At 40.0% G+C, this 22,774-nt stretch overlaps 1 protein-coding gene across 1 annotated transcript in view; it reads right to left on the bottom strand.

Annotated features, from left to right (window-relative positions):
• LOC126412050 (rab proteins geranylgeranyltransferase component A 2) overlaps positions 1–22,774 on the bottom strand; it is a 53,211-nt gene that overhangs the window by 9,277 nt on the left and 21,160 nt on the right. The window contains exons 3-5 of the mRNA XM_050081428.1: positions 21,651–21,851; positions 18,798–19,011; positions 12,466–12,703 (exon numbers count right to left, since the gene is read on the bottom strand). Coding sequence (XP_049937385.1) covers positions 12,466–12,703; positions 18,798–19,011; positions 21,651–21,851 — 653 coding nt within the window. The remainder of the gene's footprint in view (positions 1–12,465; positions 12,704–18,797; positions 19,012–21,650; positions 21,852–22,774) is intronic.

The following is a 22,774-nucleotide window of genomic DNA, read 5'->3' on the forward strand; positions in this document are numbered from 1 at the left end:
CTTAATTTTTCCTGAAAAGAACGCCTGATCCTGAAAGCTTGAGCAAAGTGTTAATAATGCTGTGTCACAAAAGTGCATTTTTTTTTTTTTAAGTTACTGCTTTGTAAAGGTACTACAGAAGGAAAAACTGAGGGTAGCAAATGAAAGATCTAAAACATTATTTTGAAAGCATCCATCTACTAGCAAGGTGAGAAATGTCAAAACAATATGCTCTGCCAATAAGTATCATATCGAAAACTGTTTGAAAACTGGGATACGCAATACCTTTAAGCAACAACTGATGGGCATACTCTCCTTTGTTGCTAACATTCTGGGACATAACTAATCTTGTGGTTGGTTAATTTTTGTAATTTGATTATAACATGTGACTTTATTGTTCCAACAATAACCTTGCAACAAAGCACTGAATTTTTTTCTTCACTTGGCTTGCACAAATACTTGATTACTATCTAGGCTGCTAGAGGTATCTCACATGAGGCCATTCAAAATATCACTGTCCAGTGGAATTTGATCACATTGATAGTGCTGTGATGTATATGCTCAATCTACTGTCATCATTTGCCATTAATTTTGGCTACTATATCTGGTTCTCTATATATGATATATAGTTCTTTGTTACGTAACATGTCCCAATCTGTTTTACTTTCTCTCTTATGGGCAATAGTGTTTTTCTTTAGATTTTGTGTGAAAATTCCATTAATTTGTCCTATTCGCCTCCGCCCCCTTCCCCCTTCAGTTTTCTTCGCTTGCGACTTCTATATTTTGCAAATTAAAGTGCAGAATTTATTAAATTTATCCACTTGCTTGCAATACCAATTTCTTTTATCCAAAATGATTTGCATGTATCAAATGTGAATGGTGGATTAGTTTTATCTAGAACCACAGTGGACATCATCTAATGAATGTTTAATACATGGATTTAATTTTGTTAACAGTATATTTGACAACATTTTATAAGCTGCATTCAGTAATGTGATTCATCTTAAGTTTCAACAATCTGCCAGGCCCTTCCTTTTGCATACAGGGCAAAAAACAATTCTTTCCCACCATGTGGAACCTGCTCTTCTTTCCACATGGTACTGATAATATTGTGAAGGCTGTTTATTAAAGGAAGCTTTCATGTATCTACGAGGGCCGTTCAGAAAGTAACCTCCGATTGATTTAAAATAATACACCAAGTTAAATAAAAATATTTTAATATATACATCTTACAACTACATCTTTGCACTATTTTTCTACATAGTCTCCATAGCGATTGAGGCACTTATCATATCTCTTCACAAGCTTTGAAATTCCTTCTGCATAAAAATCACCCGCTTGTGCCTGGAGCCAGCCTGTGACCGCATCTTTGAGCTCTTCGTCGTCATCAAACCGCTGTGACCCGAGCCATTTCTTCAAATGCATGAAGAGGTGATAATCACTTGGCGCCAGGTCTGGGCTGTAAGGCGGATGGTTGATAACGTCCCACTTGAAGGACTCAAGAAGGGCCGTTGTTCTGCGAGCAGAGTGAGGACGGACATTATCGTGCAAAAAAACGATACCCGAAGTCAGCATACCACGGCGTTTGTTCTGTATAGCCCGTCGTAACTTTTTTATTGTTTCACAGTACACGTCTTGATTAATGGTTGTACCACGTTCCATGAATTCAACCAACAACACCCCTTTGGCATCCCAAAACACCGTTGCCATCAGTTTTCTGGCAGAAAAATCTTGCGAGGCTTTTCTTGGTTTGGTAGGCGAATTTGAATGTGCCCACATCTTTGATTGTTCTTTTGTCTCAGGGTTCACGTACTTAATCCAGGTTTCGTCACCGGTCACGATTCTGTTTAACAATGGTTCTCCTTCGTCCTCATAACGTGACAGAAAGTCTAATGCAGAGGCCATTCTTTGAGTTTTGTGGTGGTCGGTAAGAATTTTGGGCACCCATCGTGCACAGAACTTACGGTAACCCAATCTTGCTGTCACTATCTCGTACAAGAGAGTCTTAGAAATCTGTGGAAAACCAGTAGACAACTCCGACATTGAGAAACGTCGATTTTCACGAACTTTTGCATCAACTGTCTGAACGAGTTCGTCAGTCACCAATGATGGTCTACCACTCCTCTCTTCATCATGAACGTTTTCTCGTCCACTTTTAAATAAACGTACCCATTCACGGACAACTCCTTCACTCATAACTCTTGGTCCGTACACGGCACAAAGCTCACGATGAATAGCTGCTGCAGAATATCCTTTGGCTGTAAAAAACCTTATGACAGCACGCACTTCACATTTGGCGGGGTTTTCTATTGCAGCACACATTTCAAACTGCCACAAAAACTAAACTAGCGCAGGTACGACATTCACTCGACCACGGCTTGATGCCGACTGACCTGTTGAATGCGTGAACGCACAGATGGCGTCGCTACTCCCCCCACAACCCGCACTGTGACCAATCGGAGGTTACTTTCTGAACCGCCCTCGTATTTCTATGATTTCACTTTGAGTAGACTTGCTTGAATTTCCTTATGTTTTCTGAATTTTCTAATAAGTATGGTTCTCCAACCAATGGCTCATGGTAAGATTCGGTATACCTTCATGAACGCTGTCTACCAACTGATTAAATAAGACTTCATTGAAATATTATTTTCATCTTTTAGAAATTATGCTTTGGGCAGGCAATGAATAATAGGTTCATTCAGTTTCTATCTACTGCAATTAGTACGAATTAAAATACAAAAGGCAAAATTAACAACAATGTAATATAGTGACTTTATCTAGCTGATGGAACTAGAGCCATAAATGTTTAAAAACCTTTGAGTAAGAGGGCCAAAATGAGTGTTTGATATCTACACACATTCTAAACACATCTAGAAAACCTCAACAGCCGTCACATGCTATGAAAATACACACACAATCATGAAAGTTAAAGTGCTATGATCAGGTGGTCTGAAGATCGCAAGCCCCACCTCGCATTTGATACACAAAGCTGAAGCACATTCCTATCAAATGCCTAGAAGACTGATCACAACTCTTGACTCATATTTTACCTCAACTGACAAAATTGGCTGACCTCACCCAGTATCTAGAAAGCGCTTACAGGATTTCTCTTACAACCTTCACAGTCCACTCCTGGTATTAAGTACATGTGCACTAATGAAAGATGCAACATTTCATGTGCACAAGACTCTGAGAAACCGTACGAGTACTATGGAACTGCCATCTTTACCAGACCAGGTATTAAACTTTTACTATAAAAACTGGCAATACCAATGTAAATAACACTGAGCTCATGACAAAAAATTTACAGAGTCACTTGTTCTTCATATAAACCACTCAGCACCCCATTCCCGTTTACTAGTCCCAAACATTGTAAACCTAACTGATCCTCACTAATTATTGATGGATAGGTGGCTGTAACAGCCACAATGAAAAATGAGGGTATGCTGAAAACTGATCAGAATGGTGAAACCAATGAAAACTGGACAACATAAAGTAATTACACATTGATTATGATGCTGAACTTCTTCATCCTTTTACTGATGCAAGATGAAAAATGCGACTATAATTCAGACTCAAGTTTCATCTCTCTAACACAAGCCAACAAAATGTCAAAAAATAGGTGTGATCCCATTCCCAAAACACAACATAGGTCAATTATCTCTCAAGTTGTGCCTCAATAGGACCATCAATGGTCACATGCAAAATACATTACAATTTCAAAGCAAACTGGGTTCAGTTTTCGGAAGAGCTTGATCCAAGTATAACAAACAGCAAATCATTTCCACACCTATGAGAATTTTATGAAAGGCTGTTCAACCAACACTACCAGCAAACTACTGCAAAGAAATTATTGTGATAATCCTTTTGCTAAAAAGTGTAAAAAGTAAAAGTTGACAGTATTAATTCCCTTAAAAAAATAGACAGAAAGCTTTGAGGCCATTCAAGTATCAGCAAAATGTAAGAACATTATAGATATTATCACAGACAGAACAGCTCAATAACTACTGAGCAGAAAAAGTGAAAAAGAAAAGACCAGCAAAAATAAAGATGGTTATTTAAGGCAGGGAAAACCACTTATCACACAAAAGTAACAATAAATGAACCAGAGAAAGTAGGGAGCAAGTTTAAGTATGATAACGTTGCTAAAAGAGATGACATTTTGAACAATCAGGTAAAATGTTTCAAATTTAAGACTACTTTAGTTACCAACTGCATCAGGCTAAATCAACTGCCTAAGAAGCAAGCACACTATTAAAACCAGAAAAAGACCCTGAGTATCAAATTTCACTTTTATGTTATCTTCACAAAATCTCTGAACACACAATCCTGGCTTATGTCAAACCACTGGTTGAATTGGAAGTTATATCTGAACCAGACAGTTTCAGGAGGGGTGAAACTTGTACCTGACAAGTAGTTAACGATACCTAAGACATAGAGGATGAGTATTACCAGAAGAAAGTAACAGAGGGTGTGATAGTTGAGCTAACAGTCACATACAACACAGTACAACTTGAAATCCAGTTGGTAAATGTTTCAAAATAATACAGGATGTTTTCTTTACCAAAATATCAGTCTTATTGTGCAATAGGAAGCTATACATTGACATTCACAATACAGTAAACACAGCAGATGGGGATACCCCCACCACACCCACACACACACACACACACACACACACACACACACAAAGATTGACAGCATTCCGCCCATGAAATAAAACAGCTGAAAGGAAATTTAGCATTGTCTTTAGTGAACAAACACTGACTCACCAACCTATCTACATGTCACTGTTGATGGATCCATCATCTTTAAGAATAATTGTGAGTAATTGAAGCAGAAGGCCCAGATGAGAAACAACTTAGTTTGTAAACTTATCAGTTCTTCACGTGGAGGAAGCTTCATTGTCAAGCAGACTTCAGCTCTTGCACTGTGCTACTCTGCAGCTAAAACTGTACATTCCACATTAGCATGCTCAGACCACGCGACGAATGCTGACACTGCATTTAACAATACTTACACAATTTTCTCTGGCTATCTTAAGCCACACCATACGAAAAAGTGTCTGGCAAAAGGACTTGCTCCGCCAAACATACTTATGTGGAAATTACAAAGTGTTTGAAAGATACTAAGCATCCTTTGTGTGGAAACAATTATTGTTTAACAGATGCGTGGAATGAGCACAACTGTAAGCACAAGCTACAAGCAGTTTGCTGGACCTACAATATCCACAGCAAGGAAAGTAAGGCCCACAAATATACGTACCTTGCTGACATGAACACAGTGAGAGCCTATATAAGATATTTTGTAACAGTGATGAATATGAGATAGCTGATGGGCTTCTGCATAGCATCAATGCAGTGAGACACAAAAAGTGGACTGATACAATCAAAACATTAATCTTTCAATGTTACAAATTGGAAAGCTTTGTGGTGTTAAGGAGACATGGAGCTGGCAAACCTCCCAGTTATGTATGTAAATCTGTTAAGCCCAAGTTGGTCACAGCAAATTGGAAAGCTTTGTGGTGTTAAGGAGACATGGAGCTGGCAAACCTCCCAGTTATGTAAGTAAATCTGTTAAGCCCAAGTTGGTCACAGCCTTGCCTCTAGAGTACTCCAAGTTATTAAAGTCAAGAAGGAATTAGCAGTCCTTAAATTAAATTGTAAATCCAAGATAAACTATTCAAGACCATCCAATAATGAAATGGCAACAGCTCTAAAAGGAATGAAAGCTGGGAAAGCATCAGGTTTTGACAGCTTACACTCAAGAGTTCTTTTTACACATGTGACAAAATACCTAGCAACAATCTGTATTTGCATTCTCCAATCTTTTTGTATTTGCATATTGTTGGTGAAGAGCAACAGCTGATATATCTTTCTTGTTGCAGTCAAAATACTCACATAAAATATTTCAATGCCTAAACCAGTTTCGACTTGCCAGTAATTTTCAATTGTTGAGGAATTATTATTGGCCCAAGGCTATGTCAAATTATGTTGATGGTGTCTTCCTGAAGACTCTATGGACAGGGGAAAATGAAAACTCCAAACTGGTTCACCCACTGAAATATTCTGTGAGAGTATTTGACTGCAACAAACATTACTGTCCAATCTGGCAAAATACCAGCTGAAATGAACCTTGCTAAAATCACAGTTACTGGCATATCACTTTACTGCATGTGGTATGGGTACACAAGCTCTATGGAAGATAACTGTACAAAAAGAATCACTATATCCATTGAGCTAGTAGATTCCAATTTAATTGCAGCTGCACTGATTAGGTCACAACATTAACTACTTTTGTAGAAACTGGTATTAGAGGCCATCTGTTGTATCTAATGACTGGACACTATTTATGACACAGTATGAAGACTATATACAGTGTATGAATTATTAAAGGTAATCTCAATATTTGAAAATTACAAATGTGATAAATGCAGTGCTTGGCAGCAGATGCTTGTAGTTTTGCATGGGTTGGTTGGTTGGTTTGGGGGGGAGTAAAGGGACCAGACTGCTATGGTCATCGGTCCCTTTTGCATGGGTATCAAGAAGAGTTCACAAATGACACACAAGAACAGTAATCTTACCTATCTGAAGCCCATGTTCTGCCATCATAGAGGAAAAAGGGATTGAGGAAAATTGGAAAAGGAGAGCAGGTTCATCAGTCAGTCAGAGAGAGAGAGAGAGAGAGAGAGAGAGAGAGAGAGAGTGTGTGCTCTCCCTCCCCCTGTCATGAGGAGAGGACACAAAGCTGAAGGAAGAGGTTTTGTGTGTGTGTGTGTGTGTGTGTGTGTGTGTGTGTGTGTGTGTGTGTGTGTTTTATATATATATATATATGGAATATAGTGTATTGGTAAACACTGTGATAGATGATAAAGGGGCATGAGAGAGAGAAGAAAGATGCATCAAACAAGGAAGACAAATGGGAGGAGGAAGGAATACTGCACTTGAGACCTAGTGAGGAAGAGAGATTTTAAAATTGAGAATAAACAAAAATTAGTAATTACATTCTACAAGATGATATAACAGTGGATATGATACGAGCAGCAGGAGAAGTAGGAACCCAGTGGCTATACAGAGTGCTGAGGGTGGTGTGGAAGGAGAACAGAATTCCTGAGGATTGGAAGAAAGGAATTATAGTCCCGATCTTCAAGAAAGGGGATAAAAGGAGATGTGAGAACTACAGAGGAATCACCCTGCTATGCCACTGTGGAAAAATCTATGAAAAGATCCTGGAGAAGAGAATAAGAAGCAGTATTGAAAGTGGACTGCAAGAGGAGCAGTATGGTTTCAGACCGGGAAGATCAACAACGGACCTCATATTTGCGGTAAGGCAACTGCAGGAAAGGCACTATGAGTACGGGAAGGACTTAATCATGGCCTTTTTAGATATTGAGAAGGTGTATGACAATATCTGTAGGGACAAGCTCTGGGATGTGCTGAACGCAAAAGGGATAGATGAAGAGATAACACAAAAAGTCAGAAAAATGTATGAGGGAAGTGAGAGTTGTGTGAAAGTGGGGAGGGAACGTACTGCATGGTTCAAGCTGGAAAACGGGCTGCGACAGGGGAGTGCACTTTCGCCTTTATTGTTTATTATTGTTATGGATGAAATCCTACAGCAAGTATCAGATGCAATTGGAGATCATAAAATGAAAGCAGTGCTTTTTGCCGATGACCTGATGTTATGGGGAAATTGCGAGAAGGAGGTGCAAGAGCAGTTTGATGTATGGGAGGCAACGGCAGCACAATATGGAATGCATTTCTCTGCAAAGAAAAGTGAAATAATTGTCACAACAAGGAAGAAGAATAGGCCAAATGTGGATATAACTTGTGGAGGGGAAAAACTACAAGTGGTAGAGAACTTCAAGTACCTGGGAAGCATGATTGAAAGTAAGGGGGGAAACGCAATGGAAATTAATGAAAGGTGCAGAAAAGCAGGGCAGTTCTACAAATGCATTAGGGGGCTTATTTGGAGCAAGGAGGTGCCACAGAAATCAAAGGGAATTATATACCGAACCTACTTTGTCCCCATATTGGCATACGGAAGTGAGACATGGGTAATGCACAAAAGCAACAAAAGTAGAGTGCAGGCTAGTGAAATGAAGTTCCAGAGGAGCAGGTTGAGTGTAACAAGATGAGACAGATTGCGAAATGTGTATGTGAGGAACCAGTACAGGACAGGATAGAAAAATCAAGACTGCAGTGGTATGGACACATGAAGAGAATGGATGAGGGAAGAATTCCAAAGAGGATGTTTGATCTGCAACTGGAGGGGAAGAGGCCCAGAGGAAGACCAAGAGATAGATGGGTGAAGGGAGTGAAGGAATGTGTGACGAGAAGAGGAGAGAACTGGACGAAGGTGGAAGAGGGGGAATGGTGGAAAGACAGAACACGATGGAGAGGCTTGTGTTCCCGACAGACCCAGCCAGTGGCTGGAAACTGTCCAAGATGATGATGATGATTCTACAAGATGGGAAAAGGGGGTTGGGCTTTTAGTGGAGTTTAACTCCCAGAGGATGACAGAGTTAGAGAATACGTTGGAGAGTTCAGGAATATGATGCCTGTACAAAAAATTCCACAATTTTTTTCTACAGTTACCTTTAACTTATTGTGCATGGTCTCCTTCAAAATACTCTCTTCCACAATTGATACACTAATCCCAACGACATTTCCACTTCCAGAAGCAGACTTGGTAGACCTCTTGCTGGCTAGCATGAAGCCCCACTTCCAAATTTTCTTTTCTCTCATCTATCATTGCAAATCTTTGTGCCTTCAACAGGGTCTTCAACTTTAGAAATAACAAAGTCTGCAGGGGCCAAGTTTGGAGAGTACAGAGGATGAGACAGCACAGCAACTTCATTTTTTGTGCAGTAGTCACGTATCAACAAGAGTGAATGTGTGGGAGCGTTATTGTGATGCAAGAGCTATGAATTGACTCACCACATTTCAGGCCATTTCCTTCTCACTTTTTCTCACAGGCATCACAACAAATCCTGATAATACCACTGATAAACAATTTATACCTGTGGCACTAATTCATGATGAACTCATCCATCAAAGTCAAAGAACATAGCTTTGACATTTGACCTGATCTGATGAGCTTTTTTTGGTCTTTGAGAACCTTTCCTGACCCATCGCCAAGATTGAACCTCTGGCCATTTTTTAAACCATATGAACTATTCGTACTCAGAGTATGGCTTAAGCACTCATCACCGTAGGCTTCCTACATTGTCTGGTGTGCGTGTGTAAAGTTTTCTCGAGTTTCAAGCAGAATTTAATGTAGGTGTGTTGCTCCTCTAACTCTGCCATCTCGAAATTTGCAAACTGTGTGACAACATTTTACTCAATACAACACTGAACAATAAGTAACAGAACTCAACAATGAAATTTCTGGCAGTTACTAATTAAACACAGACAAGTTCAGGGATGCGAACTGCATTTCGCTCCAACACAACATTGGCGTGAAATTATGACAGTTCCGGAATTCTTTGAACAGACGTAGTATGGGGAGGATAACTGAAATGACCTGTGCAGTAACACCTGCAACAATATGTGCAATATGTGGCTTCAGCTTGGTATGGCATATATGAAGAAACTTTTAGACTTTCTTGCTGAATTGAGGTCATTATCAACACTAAAGGTGGTGTACGTAGTAACAATAGCTCCTGGGGGTGACTAATTTTTTGTCTACTGTGCTTACTTTACACTTCCATTTCTTTCTCTTTTTTTTTTTTATAAGTTATACTTATTTCTCACAACAAATTGAAACGGTCACAGTGTTTACCAATGTACTTTTTTTTTTTTTAACCCATCTCCTCTCTCATCATCACAAGTGAGAGATTGATGCTGGGTTTCAGTGTTCAACATCCCCCCCCCCCCCCCCCCCCCCCACCAACCGATCCCTTCCATTTTGGAGGAAGTAACAATTACTTTCAAAAGCTAGCACTTTTTTTCTACATGCTTCTATAAACAATAGAAGGATTTTTGCCTCCTGAAGTAAAGTTTATGTCAGTCATCCTCTCAGTGCAATTTTAAAAGATTTTGCACTTTAACTTTTGATACAACATTTATATACCATAAATATTTGTTGAGTGTTCAGCCAGGTGGCGTCATCCACGTGGCACAGCATTTCAGCAAGCTTACTTTTTACTATCCTCAGGCATCTCTGGAACACCTGAAGATGGCAATAAGTCAGCTTACCAAAATACCGTCCTTTTTGGACGGCACCACCCAGCTGAATACATGAGAAATGTTCAAAATTTTCATACACCAGGAAAACCTAAACTCACACATATATTTATTTACTACATAATCCTGATAAATAAACAACGACAATATAATAGGTGAAAAGTGACTCAAATGTCTGTCCTGTGGGCCCAAGGATTTAAGCCCATGAAAGTTGATACATACTTCCAGATTCAAAACACCATGCTGATTAACACTAAGGCATTACGGTGCATTAAATAACCCTGAACAATCTGTTGTGAGAGACTGCACACATTTAATTATTTTTACTAACTTTTATATGTACACTAGCAGAAAAAAATTGCAATATCAAAAAATAATTAATTCTGGGTAATGAAATTTCAGGAATACATTTGTCTAGGTAACCTATTTAAATGATTCACATTGCAAGACCATAGGTTAATGTAAGCACAAGATAAGCCATTGCAAATGTGAAATGCTGGTACATGCATTGTGTTGTATAGGTGCCAGATGTCAGTTTGTGGGATGGATTTCCATGCCTGTTGCACTTGGTTGGTCAATATAGGGACCGTTAATGCTGGTTGTGGATGATTCTGGAGTTGTCATCTGGAGACAGATGTGATCAAGCAGGCCAAGGCAACATGTCAACACACTGTAGACCATGCTGAGTTACAACAGCAGTATGTGGATGACTGTTATCCTGTTGGAAAAAAAAAAAAAAAAAAAAGGAACCTGGAATGCTGTTCACAAATGGTGGCACAACAGATGGAATAACCATACTGACACATAAATTTGCAGTCACAGTGCATGATATAACCACGACAGTGCTCCTGCTGTCACACAAAATAGTACCCAAGATTGTAACTCCAGGTATTGGTCCAGTGTGTCTAGCTTGCAGACAGGTTGATTGAGGCACTCAACTGGCCTCCTCCCAGCCAGCACATGGCTATCACTGACACTGGGGCAGATCTATCTTTCATCAGAAAACACAACAGATCTCCACCCTATGCATACTACAGGGTGCCTGGCTCGGTGCTGTGCTTCAAGTAACCGATTTGTAACAGTTTATTGTCTTACTGTGGTGCCAACTGTTGCTCAAATTGCAGCTGCAGATGCAGTACAATGTGCCAGAGCCACAAACTGAACATGACAGTCCTCTCTTTGGTGCCATGTGGCTGTCTGGAGCCTGGTCTTTTTGCAGTCGCACATTATTGTGATCACTGCTGCCAGCAATCATGTACAATGGGTACATTCCTGCCAAGTATTCCTGCAATCACACAGAAGGAACATCCAGTTTCTCATAGCTCTATTACACAATCTTGTTGAAACTCAGTGAGGGATTAATAATGGCGTCTTTATTGCATTAAAAGCATTCTTTGAAACTCAGTGAGGGGTTGATAATGGTGTCTTTATTACATTAAAGGCATTCTTTACTAACATCAACTTGCTACATCAATCTCAAAGGTAACTAACGCTCATGACCATTACAGCGTGTATTAAGGACAAACCTGATTCCCATTCTCATAGTGGCGCTACTAATGCCAAACTTTGCGACTGGTGTGAAATTTGAATGTATGTCATCTTACACCTGTAGAAACATGCCTACCAACTTTTGTTTATGGCACAGCTTACACTCTGCTGTATAGTATACAATACTTCAAAAGTTATAAGAACTATTAAAAACAGTCAAACAGACCCTACATTGGCTCAAGTTGCATAAAACTAGAATATTTCTACACAACATTTGAAGCTTGTCACAAATGATGATGTTCCAACAGTACGTTCAAGCAGCAGCAGAAACACAACAACAACAACATTTTGTCGCTGTAAAGATTACAGGCATATTTGGGTATACCAGCACTGCAAGGGCTGATCTCTTGTTTCTTAATAGTTAAAGCATACTAAAAATCAGTCTGATTCAAGTCCTCCAAGTCCAATTGTAAACTGATAATACTGATGTAAAGAACTTATTTTGAATTATTATACAATGTGGCAGATATATAGGTATTAGTATTCCAAAGAAGTATATTCCCTGAATTAATGTCTCATTATATATTTTTTACATAATCACTATTTCTCTATAGGTACTCAATACAATATGAAGTCATCTGGCAGATAGACTGTCATGAAGTGAAAGCAGCTGTTACAAGACGCCACAGTAAATAGTCTAAATATAGAAGTTACAGGTAGGTGACATTTATTAGAATGCTGAAATTGTAAGAACTTTGATGGAAGTAGGTTAAGCAACAATATATGCTGATAAATAATTATAAACGTGTACCTTCAAATTCTTTACTTGCATCTTCTTGCTCAACACAAGCTGTGAGCAACTTCATAAGCAAACGCTTTTCCACAACTGATACATTCTTTGTGGAAAACACATCAGCTCGTGAACATGGAACTGGCTCCAAACGACCATCCAACCATGTGAGAACTCTTGTAACACTGCGGAATTCTGCATAACGGGCTATGTTTGACGAGATAAGCAGTTCCACCAATGAGCCACGAGCAAAGAGCAGCTGCAGCAAAATTAATAATGATATTAAGTACAGGGAACAACAAAATTAAGGTTTCGAAGAGGGCTGACAGCATGTGTAATATTCAACTTTCGGAATATACTGTATCTTGACATTACAATGAAAATAACTTCTTTAAGAAAATTCTTGCACCTATCTTTATTTCATAACTACATTTCTCTAATCTGCTGATAGAATGGCTTCAACATGGGGTTACAAATGTGCATTAGTGTGACTGTGTTGAGTAGCTACATTCAAAACAGCCAACCAAATACACTAAAATAACACCTGGTTGTCTGAAATAAAACTAAACAATTGTAGATTATATGTTTTATTTACTTTTCATTGATTTGGCTTCTCTTTTTTCCCTTCATTTAAGAACAGATACATTTTTCCTTTTAATTGTTTGTCCCATTGACACACTGTCATTTACTTCATCCATAACAAATTTTGATGGACGACAGCTTCCAGCATATTACCTCGGTTGAGTCAGATGGTGGCACAATGGTAAAATGTCAGATTGGGGATCTAAAGGGCTAGAATTTTATTTCAGGTCAGTCCAAGTAGAATTTTATCTGATACTAATCAATTCTTTCCCCTCTGGCAATGTTTGTTGAAGTGAGAGATGTCTAGTTGCACTGTTGTTCAGAATTAATGTTAAATCTCTACTTCTCGCATATCCCTTTCCCCTAAAATCCCAGAAAAGCCTCACAATGTTGCACCTAACAGACCTATCCTGTCCCCACCACATCCCTGCATGCTCCCACATGCAGCATTGGCATCTTCCCTACCACTAACCAGTTCTCTCTCCCTACCCAGTCCCACACCTTTTCTGTACTTCCACTACCAATTCCAGGTACACTGCTGTTCACCTCATACACAGTCTGACCTGGAGAATATGGCAAGTACAGTAAACAAATTTCCCAGAAACTTTGCTCAGTGGAAGAGGGATCAAAATAAGCGAACACGTGTCTCGGGTTATCTGTAGGTATTGACACATTTCCGAGAAAACAACAGTCAAAGTTTTCAAGGTACTTTATGCGCATTTTAGCACGCAAGTCATTTAGATGCAGTGGTGGCAAAGTTGCTAGAGCCCTGACTTCACACTTTCACACCTCGTGTTCGAAACTGTAACAGTTTTTATTTGCCTTTTTTGTTTGATTTATCTACCCATGCCTGTAGAAGATTAATACACAAATGTGTAAAACAATAACTGAATGAGGAAAAATTGAAACTGTTTTTAGCGAAATTCCTATTGTGTGTCTTGTCCATAATATTTATTGGTGGTGTTGCGTACTTGTTTCAGAGGAGTGGGTTGCGGTCATCCAGGAAGTATACGCATTTACTAGTGCAGCCTGCAATGAGAGGCTTCTTTTCAACTGATTCTGACCTGCCCAGCTGGTTTTGTACTCTTGACAAAATCAGTACAGGAAACTCATCACTCCCAAATTAGTTCTCAAAGTGAACAAATAGCAATGGACCCCCTCCCAACACACACACACACACACACACACACACACACACACACACACACACACACACACACACATTTATATTATGTAATAAACGTATGACACACTTTGTGAAACCCAGTTGAAGTTTTATAATTAATATAACGCCCTCATATCCATTTACTTCATAAGAAGCATTTGTGTAGTAGGGACATGGCTAGATCAATCAAAAAGAAAGATAGAAAATAAATCAAGAATTGGATTTCGAACATGGGGTGCAAAACTGGGAAGCTGCAACACTATAAACTGTGCAAACACTTCAGTTGAACTTACCATACAATGAATGGCATCTAAATTGCATCAAAAACTTTCACTGTCATTTTCTCAGAAAAGGTCAAGAATCTAAGTTTTCACTTATTTTGACCCCTCTTCCACCAAGCTAAATTTCTGGGAAATTGGGTTATAGCACTCTCCGTGTTCTCCTTGTAAGCTGGAGCTTAGTGTCTGGAGATGACAGTGGCAATTTGTGCATGTGCTATGCTTCTCTGAATGTGTCAGAGTTTCCTACATCTGCTCAAGCACTGAAATTGGGAAGCTGGATATTTCCAGCATTGTTTTTATTTTGCCTATCAGCAACTCAGCACCTCTTCTATGCGGTGAGTAGAAATCTATCCTCCCCATATTGTTAGACAATGCAAAGTCCAGGATAGCTATGTGATCTACAAACAAAGCTGTACCCACTGTGCTCCTTTCCATGTGGCGTGAGGACTAACAAGTTATCTGGCTGTATGAGTGGCCACCATCAAACTGTGACCAAGAGAGAGCAGATTAACATGACCCCCCACCCCCCAAACACAATATGCTTCACTTTAATGACAGCTTCACAGCCTCTGCCATCTAAATTCTTTCTGCCAACACCAATTTTTCTGAACTGTGCAGGTGGGAGCTCTTCCTGTAACACATCTTTCAATCCTGTAACCCCCCCCCCCCTCCCCATCTCAACTTTCTCTAGTCTCTATCCTCCCCCTATCTAACCTCTTACCTGCTCCCACTCCAGCACTACATACATTTTCTGTTCCACCAATGCACCTCCTAGAGTTTCCCCCTTTCTCTACAACTCCCCTCTCCCTTTCTCCCTCCTCCTCCTTACAGTCTCCCACTCTGCACCTAGCAGCTCTATCTTACCCCAACCACATCTCTACACACACACACACACACACACACACACACACACACAAGTGGCACATCTTCCCCCGTCCCTACCTTGCTACCCACCCTGCTTTGTGCCCAGTAGGCATTTATGACTGAGTTGTACTGGTGCGAGTGTGTGTGTGTGTGTGTGTGTGAGAGAGAGAGAGAGAGAGAGAGAGAGAGAGAGAGAGAGAGAGAGAGAGAGAGAGAGAGCGAGAGCGAGAGAGAGAGCGAGAGAGAGAGAGCGAGAGCGAGAGAGCGAGAGAGCGAGAGCGAGAGAGCGAGAGCGAGAGCGAGAGAGCGAGAGAGCGAGAGAGAGAGAGCGAGAGAGCGAGAGAGAGAGAGAGATCTATTTTGGTAGGCCAACTTTTTGTTTGAAAGTTAAGCAGTCTTTTTGTTGTGCCTGTCTGTGACAACACCACCTCTACTTGGCGAGTATCAGTCCATCCTTTCCATTTCATTGTTATTCCATCCTGGATTTACCAGTCTATTTTAAGATCATATTCTTTCTTTTGGCTTCCAAACTGGTATGAACTATAATCAAAACCTCAGCTCTTCTGCATTGACGTCCTATAACACTACCAGATTCCTCTAGTGAGCTACATCCATGTCACCCCTCATCTCGTGTAAGTTGAGACCAATACCTCCAAACTATTTTTCTGTTTATTGCTCTTCTGAATACTTACATTTTTCCTGAAAACATCTCTATGAACAGTTCTCAATTTTCTGTGGTTTCAGTTTGATTTTTGTTGTTGTTTTAGAGCATACCCCAAATAAATTAATTTGCCTTTTACTTTTATATCTGAACACCTGATTTTATTGCTTTCCTATTTAATTGTAATTGATTTCAAAGCTACAGGTCTCCATCTTTAGACACCTGAAGCTATCAGTATAAAATCGACAAGTAATCAGCAACAGGATGATTAGAATATGAAGTACTAATAATCATATTGTAACATGAATCTGACAATACTATGGAAAGGATACATTTCTACTCACCGTATAGAGATGCTGAGTTGCAGACATGCACAACAAAAAGACTGCTAAACATGCAAGTTTCTGGCCAAAAGGCCTTAACTGTGCAAGATGGAAGAAGCTATCTGGGTGGGGGGTGGGGGTATGGAGTGGAAAGACAGCAGGGTAGGGCTCGAGTACTGCTGCTTGTGGGAGCATGCAGAGATGTGATGGGGACAAGTTAGGGCAGCTAAGTTCAGTTGGGAGATTAGACAGTCATTTACAAAGGCTTACCTTTTGTTACACTCTCCCAAATCCATTTATCCTGGACTTGTTAAAAAGTCTTCCCTTCTTCTCATGGTCCCTGCAGTGGAAACACTTTTCCACTATCAACTCTACCAATCAGAGTCAACCCAAAACCTATGTTGAACCCTGCATGACGAGTTGACTCCTACAGCCAACTGTCATCCACCCCCACTGCCCCCAAACCATCCCGTTAACATTCCAGAATTTCTTAATCCCAAACATTACCTCACAATCATTCCCCAAATCCCTCAACATCGAAGCTAATCTTATACCTGCAAAAAGAACTTCAATCCACCACCTAAAACTGATCCCGATCTTACAATCCTACCTGCCGACAAAGGCTGCACCACTGTGTGGTTTTGAACCACAGGGATTACCAGGTGGCAGGACTGTCAGCTGTCAGATTTGTCCACTTACAAACTCTGCCACAGTGACCCAATTTCAGTCTCTTTTCAAATACTTAGGCCCAGCTCAGAACATCACTCATTCATCTCTCTCTCTCTCTCTCTCTCTCTCTCTCTCTCTCTCTCTCTCTCTCTTCCTAATGTCTATAAACCCATTCGGCCAGGATGCCCCATTGTGAACAGTTACTGGGCCCCTACAGAGAGAATATCTGCTATTGTAGACCACCACCTTCAGTTTATTACCCATAATCTACCCTCCTATTGAAAAGACACAATCCATCCCCTCCATCAATTCTCCACTGTTCCTGTTCTTTTACCAAATGGCACCCTGCTCGTCACTATTGATGCCACCCCCGATCACACTAAAATCCCTAATGCCTATGGCCTTTCCACTATTGAACACCACCATTCCCAATGCCCTACTGATTCCCAACCTACAATCTCCTTCCTGGTCACCATGACCAACTATATCCTCACCCAAAATTGCTTCACCTTTGCAAGCATACTCCCCCCTCTCCCCAGTCTCATTTTACCTAACTGACCTACCCCCTGTCCTCACTGTGTCCCTGTATGATCTCACAAGCAAGCAGCAATTTGCCATACCCTATCCCCACCCTGCTATCGCCCCCCCTTCTCCACCTCAACCTCCTCCTTACCTCCACCACCCACATAGCTTCTTCCATCACATACAGTTACTTGCAATCCAGCCTCAGTGGCTTGTGTGTGAGAGGGGGAGGCCTTTTGGCCAAAATATAAGATGTTAAGCTGCATTTTTGTTGTGCCTGTCTGTGTCTCAACTCCTCTAAATGGTGAGCAGCAATGTATCGTTTTCATAATAATGTCATTATACCACCCTGGATTTTCCACTGTTTGATTTTCCACACACAAATTTGCTGAGTAATGATCTAATATGCCTGAAACTAAATATTTAGTGCGTTCACTTCACAAAAATTGGATACTTAATAGAATTTTATTATTGTCAAACTGTAAACTATTTTTGAGATCCATAATAGTGGCCATTGGGAAGATCTAAAAAAGAAGTTTTTTTTTTTGGGGGGGGGGGGGGGGGGGGAGGGGAGGAGGGAGATATAGTGATATCACAATGCCAAATTTCTCTGTAAGCCAGTCATAACCAAATCAGGGTGTACACTTCACACCAAAAAAGTTGAAAGCCTTGAATGTGGAATTTAGTATTATTACTGAACTGAAGGGATATAATATGAGTGTCAGTTTCATTGTTAGCCCCTATTTTTTGCTGAAAATCATCCCTTAGTTAGGAAGTTACGGATAACAAAATTCAACTAACAACTTTATTTCAGAGATTTTTGCAAGGCTGTCAAAGAAACATACCTGAATGGGACTCACTTATGTTCACTTAGTGACGAAAACTAGTACAGCAACTAATATTAGACATTCATAACAATTAATGGACAACTGTATTAAAAAGTCAAATATAACAACAATACTTTCTAACATATTTTCCCCAGAAACTCAAAGCAACTGCACATAATCAGTTTTGGTCAAATTTATGCAAGATCCAGTTTCAGTTATCTCTACACAGTTAAACAGAAAATCTTGCTGATCTTCAGATATTTTGGGATACAGAAAACTACTGAACTAAAATTTCACTCCATATATTATCTATCCCAGCCTCTCATTTAGGTTATCATCAACTCTAGAAACTACTTGCAATTGCACATTTTTTAATGGTTCAACTATGTTGTACATGAAGCCTTTAATGCAGTATTTGTACAGAACAGCTGATTCAGCTACTCTCTTGCAACATCTTACCTTAGGAGCTAGATCCAGATTGAATTTGCGGTACTCCTTACGAACTCTGTTCTGGCTCCACTGCTTTGAAGGTGGTGGTATTTGCTTCTCTTCATTCTTTTTTGAGTCACCTTGTTCAGATTCTTTTTCATCAGCATCACCCTTTGCATCATCAGTTCCATCAGTTTGAGTATGCTGTGAGGATGACTGTCCTTCCACAGAATCTGCAGCTTCCCTGTAAACACGAAATGATATCTATTGAGCTACAAGCTTAACCAAGTCTCATTCATTAAAAATGCACAAAATTGGGTAATGAAATTTTGGTACTACTTAGAAGCAGACAAACTGAAGATCAATTTGAAGCATATGAGAGAGAATGAATTAGAATAGGAACACCTGGGAGATACACACAACTTAGTAAGTAGTATTTAGATGATGTAGACATGTGAATAAGCTACAATGAAATCATTATAAAAAGAAGGGGAAGGAAAAGAGTAAAGTGATGTGATACATTCCCACAAAATGCACAAATGCCCTTGGATTTTATGGCAATTCACATTTCCTAGCAACATACAATAAATAACTACTATTATGGAGGATAAATGCATCCCTTTGTTAACATAGCACACAGTAGGCCACCTGTATCTTTATCATAACAATGCATCATACTATCCTCCTAAATTCTGACAATAATGAAGTGGATGAATACTCCACATACCTGAAGATGCTTACATGGTTTCCCCATTTCACCTGACCTCAATCCTGTTGAGCCAATCTGGGCTATCACTGAGCACAATTAGCATGGCATGGACACAATCTCCTTATGTTCTAGCTGGTAGCCAAGTAGTTATATCAGGATGGTTCTCCAATACTTTTTGTGTCTAATGGAGTTGTCAACACAATGAGTATCTATAGGTATCAGAGCTTAAGGAGTTGCCAAATGCTGCTGGGTAAGCAGTCAAGTGTCTGATTAAACTGCTCACATGTACATAAGAAGCTTTCCCACAGGTAGACATTATCTTAAGTTTCAGTAAAAATATTCTACATTAAAAAGTAGAGTCTTATGACTGGGATTTGAAAGGAAAAACTTTGCATTTGTAGTTTATTATTATCTACTAATTCATTAAGACACACAGTCTGCTGAAGTTGGATAAGTGGACAGATTTTATCCAATAAACTAGATCAGTGATACTTGGGCATCTGGTTCATATCATCAAACCCATATCACAGTAAAAACTAAACACACACCGCGTGTGCAATTTTTAGTTTGTGACTAGAATCAGTCATTTAATCAATAACCAGAGACAGGATGTAGCAAGCACAGAATTTACTGCTTCAGATGTTCTGAGGAGCATCATATTCTGCAACTATGCAACAGGTTAGATCCAAGGAAAACTGGCAAACAGCTGTATTTTTTGAGAAGTTATTTTATTTTATTTTGACAACCAGTTTTGGCATTTCAATACGCTATCTTCAAGCCCCATATCCACTTCATGTATAGTCATTCAGATGTATCAGTATTGGCATACTGGAGCTATCAGTATCTGGATACCATGACTTAGTTATTCAAGTGCTTCCTACAAAGACTTGTTAAGTCTTCGAAGGAACCACTCGACTAATGAATTCATGGTAGCCGGATACTGATGGCTCCAGTATGCCAATACTGATACATCTGAATGACTATACACAAACTGCAAATGGGGTGGTTGGGTTGTTGGTTGGGTGGTTTGGCAGAGGGAGCAAACAGCGAGGTTTTCAGCTCCATCGTAGTATGGAAAGATGGGGAAAGAGGTCAGCCATGCCCTTTCAGAGCAATCATCCCAGCATTTGCCTTAAGTGATTTAGAGAAATCACAGAAAACCTAAATCAGGATGGCCGGACATGGGTTTGAAATCATCATCTTGCAAAATGCAAGTCCAGCGTGCTACACACTGTGCCACCTTGCAGTCACATGGGGTGTGAAGATGGCATACCGAAATGCCAAAACTTGTTGACAAAATAAAATAAAAACTTCAAGACATATGGCTGTTTGGCAACTTTACTTGGGGTATATTTGACCAGCTGCTGTCCTGCATCCACAATCGATCAACACTGAGTTAGATCTGTGGTGTTTCCTATTGTCAAAAAGTGGAAAGAAAAATTAGTTAATGAATCTAAAGGAATTACGAGCACTAAACTGGATGAATGGATACAGAAGAACCATTTGCCTTGGAAATATTCAAAGCCAAATGTGCTACACAGTGTGGCTCACCATACCGAGTGCCTGCTGTACCCCATGGGTCATCAGATTTCTCACACCCAAGACTAGTTTCCCCTCAAGGTTTCAATATGGAAACTTGCCCTTCACCCAAGACTAGTTTCCTCTCAAGGTTTCAGTATGGAAACTTGTCCTTCAACATATTTTTTATCACCGTCTTTGACTTAGACCTGCCTTAATGATCCCCCCCTCCCCCCCCCCCCCCCCAATGGTACAGTTTCATTATTTATTAATTACTTCTTTAATTTTCATTTTTCCCCTCTCCCACTTCTCTTGCAGTTCCTCTCATATTCTCCTAACCTTCCTATTTTTTTTTAACGGCATCAAAACTCAGACTGTAAAGCAATAGTCAATGAATTACATAAAATAGCAAGTGAAGCATAAATGCACAGTAGATGTAGTGTATCAGTTCTGATGGCAATTACCACTTTAATAAAGCTTCAATCTCTTCAATATTTATGCATAAAAACAATTACAGAGACAATCCACTTCACAGAATACAGTTACAGTATGCGCAAATGTTTCGTAACATTAATCAAGTCATCAACTATTATCGCAATTCCAACATCAGAATCCAGAAGAAGCATAACTGGAAGGAAATATCATGCAGTACTTACTCTATGACACACCATTTCTCCTCAATATTGGTTATTACTGAGAATTGATTTCCAGCCTTTACAGCAGCCTCGCCATTCCTCAGTATTCCATCTGGTAATTCAACATCATCAGTAGCCTTAGCTGGTTGTCTACATTCTTCCATCCACTTCTGGAAGCCTTCAAAGTTGAATGATGCCCATAATCCTCCATAATATTCATTGCTACAAAATGAATAGAACAGAAAGACATTAAGTTACAATTATATGGCAATCAAATCACAGTTAGGGATTTTTAAAATATGGGATATGAAAAGGAAAAAGTTTTCCATTTATTATTTCAAGAGCAGTCTCCAAAATTAATGCCAAATGTACTCACCAAAGTTAGTCAATTCAGAAGGGCTTTCAATTTATGCAGAGAAAAGTTTGAAAGTATTTTCTTTTTAAGTTCTGGGCAAAGATTTTCAACCCACTCTACGTACATACAACTGAAGTGGTAGGAAAGTTCTGGTAGAATGCAAATAATTTGGGTGTAAAGAAGACCACTCAGCAAATTGCAGCTTTGTTTAGCCATTGACAGGCACACACAAAAGAGAGGGAAAACTTGCTGGCTAGCTTTCAGAATAAATCCCTTGTTGAGCATGAGTATAGACACACACACACATTTGTGCATGCGCACGCACGCACCCCTACATTGTGCTGGCTGGGCAGTCAATGCCAGGATCACATTTTTGCAGGTAGAATGTGGTGGGATGGGGTTTGATGTCAGGTGGGGTGGGCGAAGGGAAAGAGAGGTGGTAGGTAGGAATAGGGGTTGCGGTGGGTAGCAGCTCAGAGGAAGGTAGCAGGTTTGCTGGTTGAGAATGCAGCAGGGAGGAAGGGTGGGAGGTGCACAAGCTAGGCATATGTTGCACGGGTAATGGAGCCAGTGGAGTTCAGTGCACAATGGAGGTGGTGTGGATGGGGATGCAGTGACAGGGCTGAGGAAGGGGAAATTGTTGGGTGGAGGATGTGGGTACAGTGGTTTAACAGAGACAGAGGACAGGATATTTATGGAAGTGAAGGATGTGTTGCAAGGATAAGCTCACCTGTGTAGTTCAGAAAAGGTGGGGATGGAGGAAAGGATGCAGATGGCCTAGGTTGTGAAA

The sequence above is a fragment of the Schistocerca serialis genome, chromosome 7 (genome assembly GCF_023864345.2).
Source record: "Schistocerca serialis cubense isolate TAMUIC-IGC-003099 chromosome 7, iqSchSeri2.2, whole genome shotgun sequence".
NCBI classification, from domain to species: Eukaryota; Metazoa; Arthropoda; class Insecta; order Orthoptera; family Acrididae; genus Schistocerca; species Schistocerca serialis.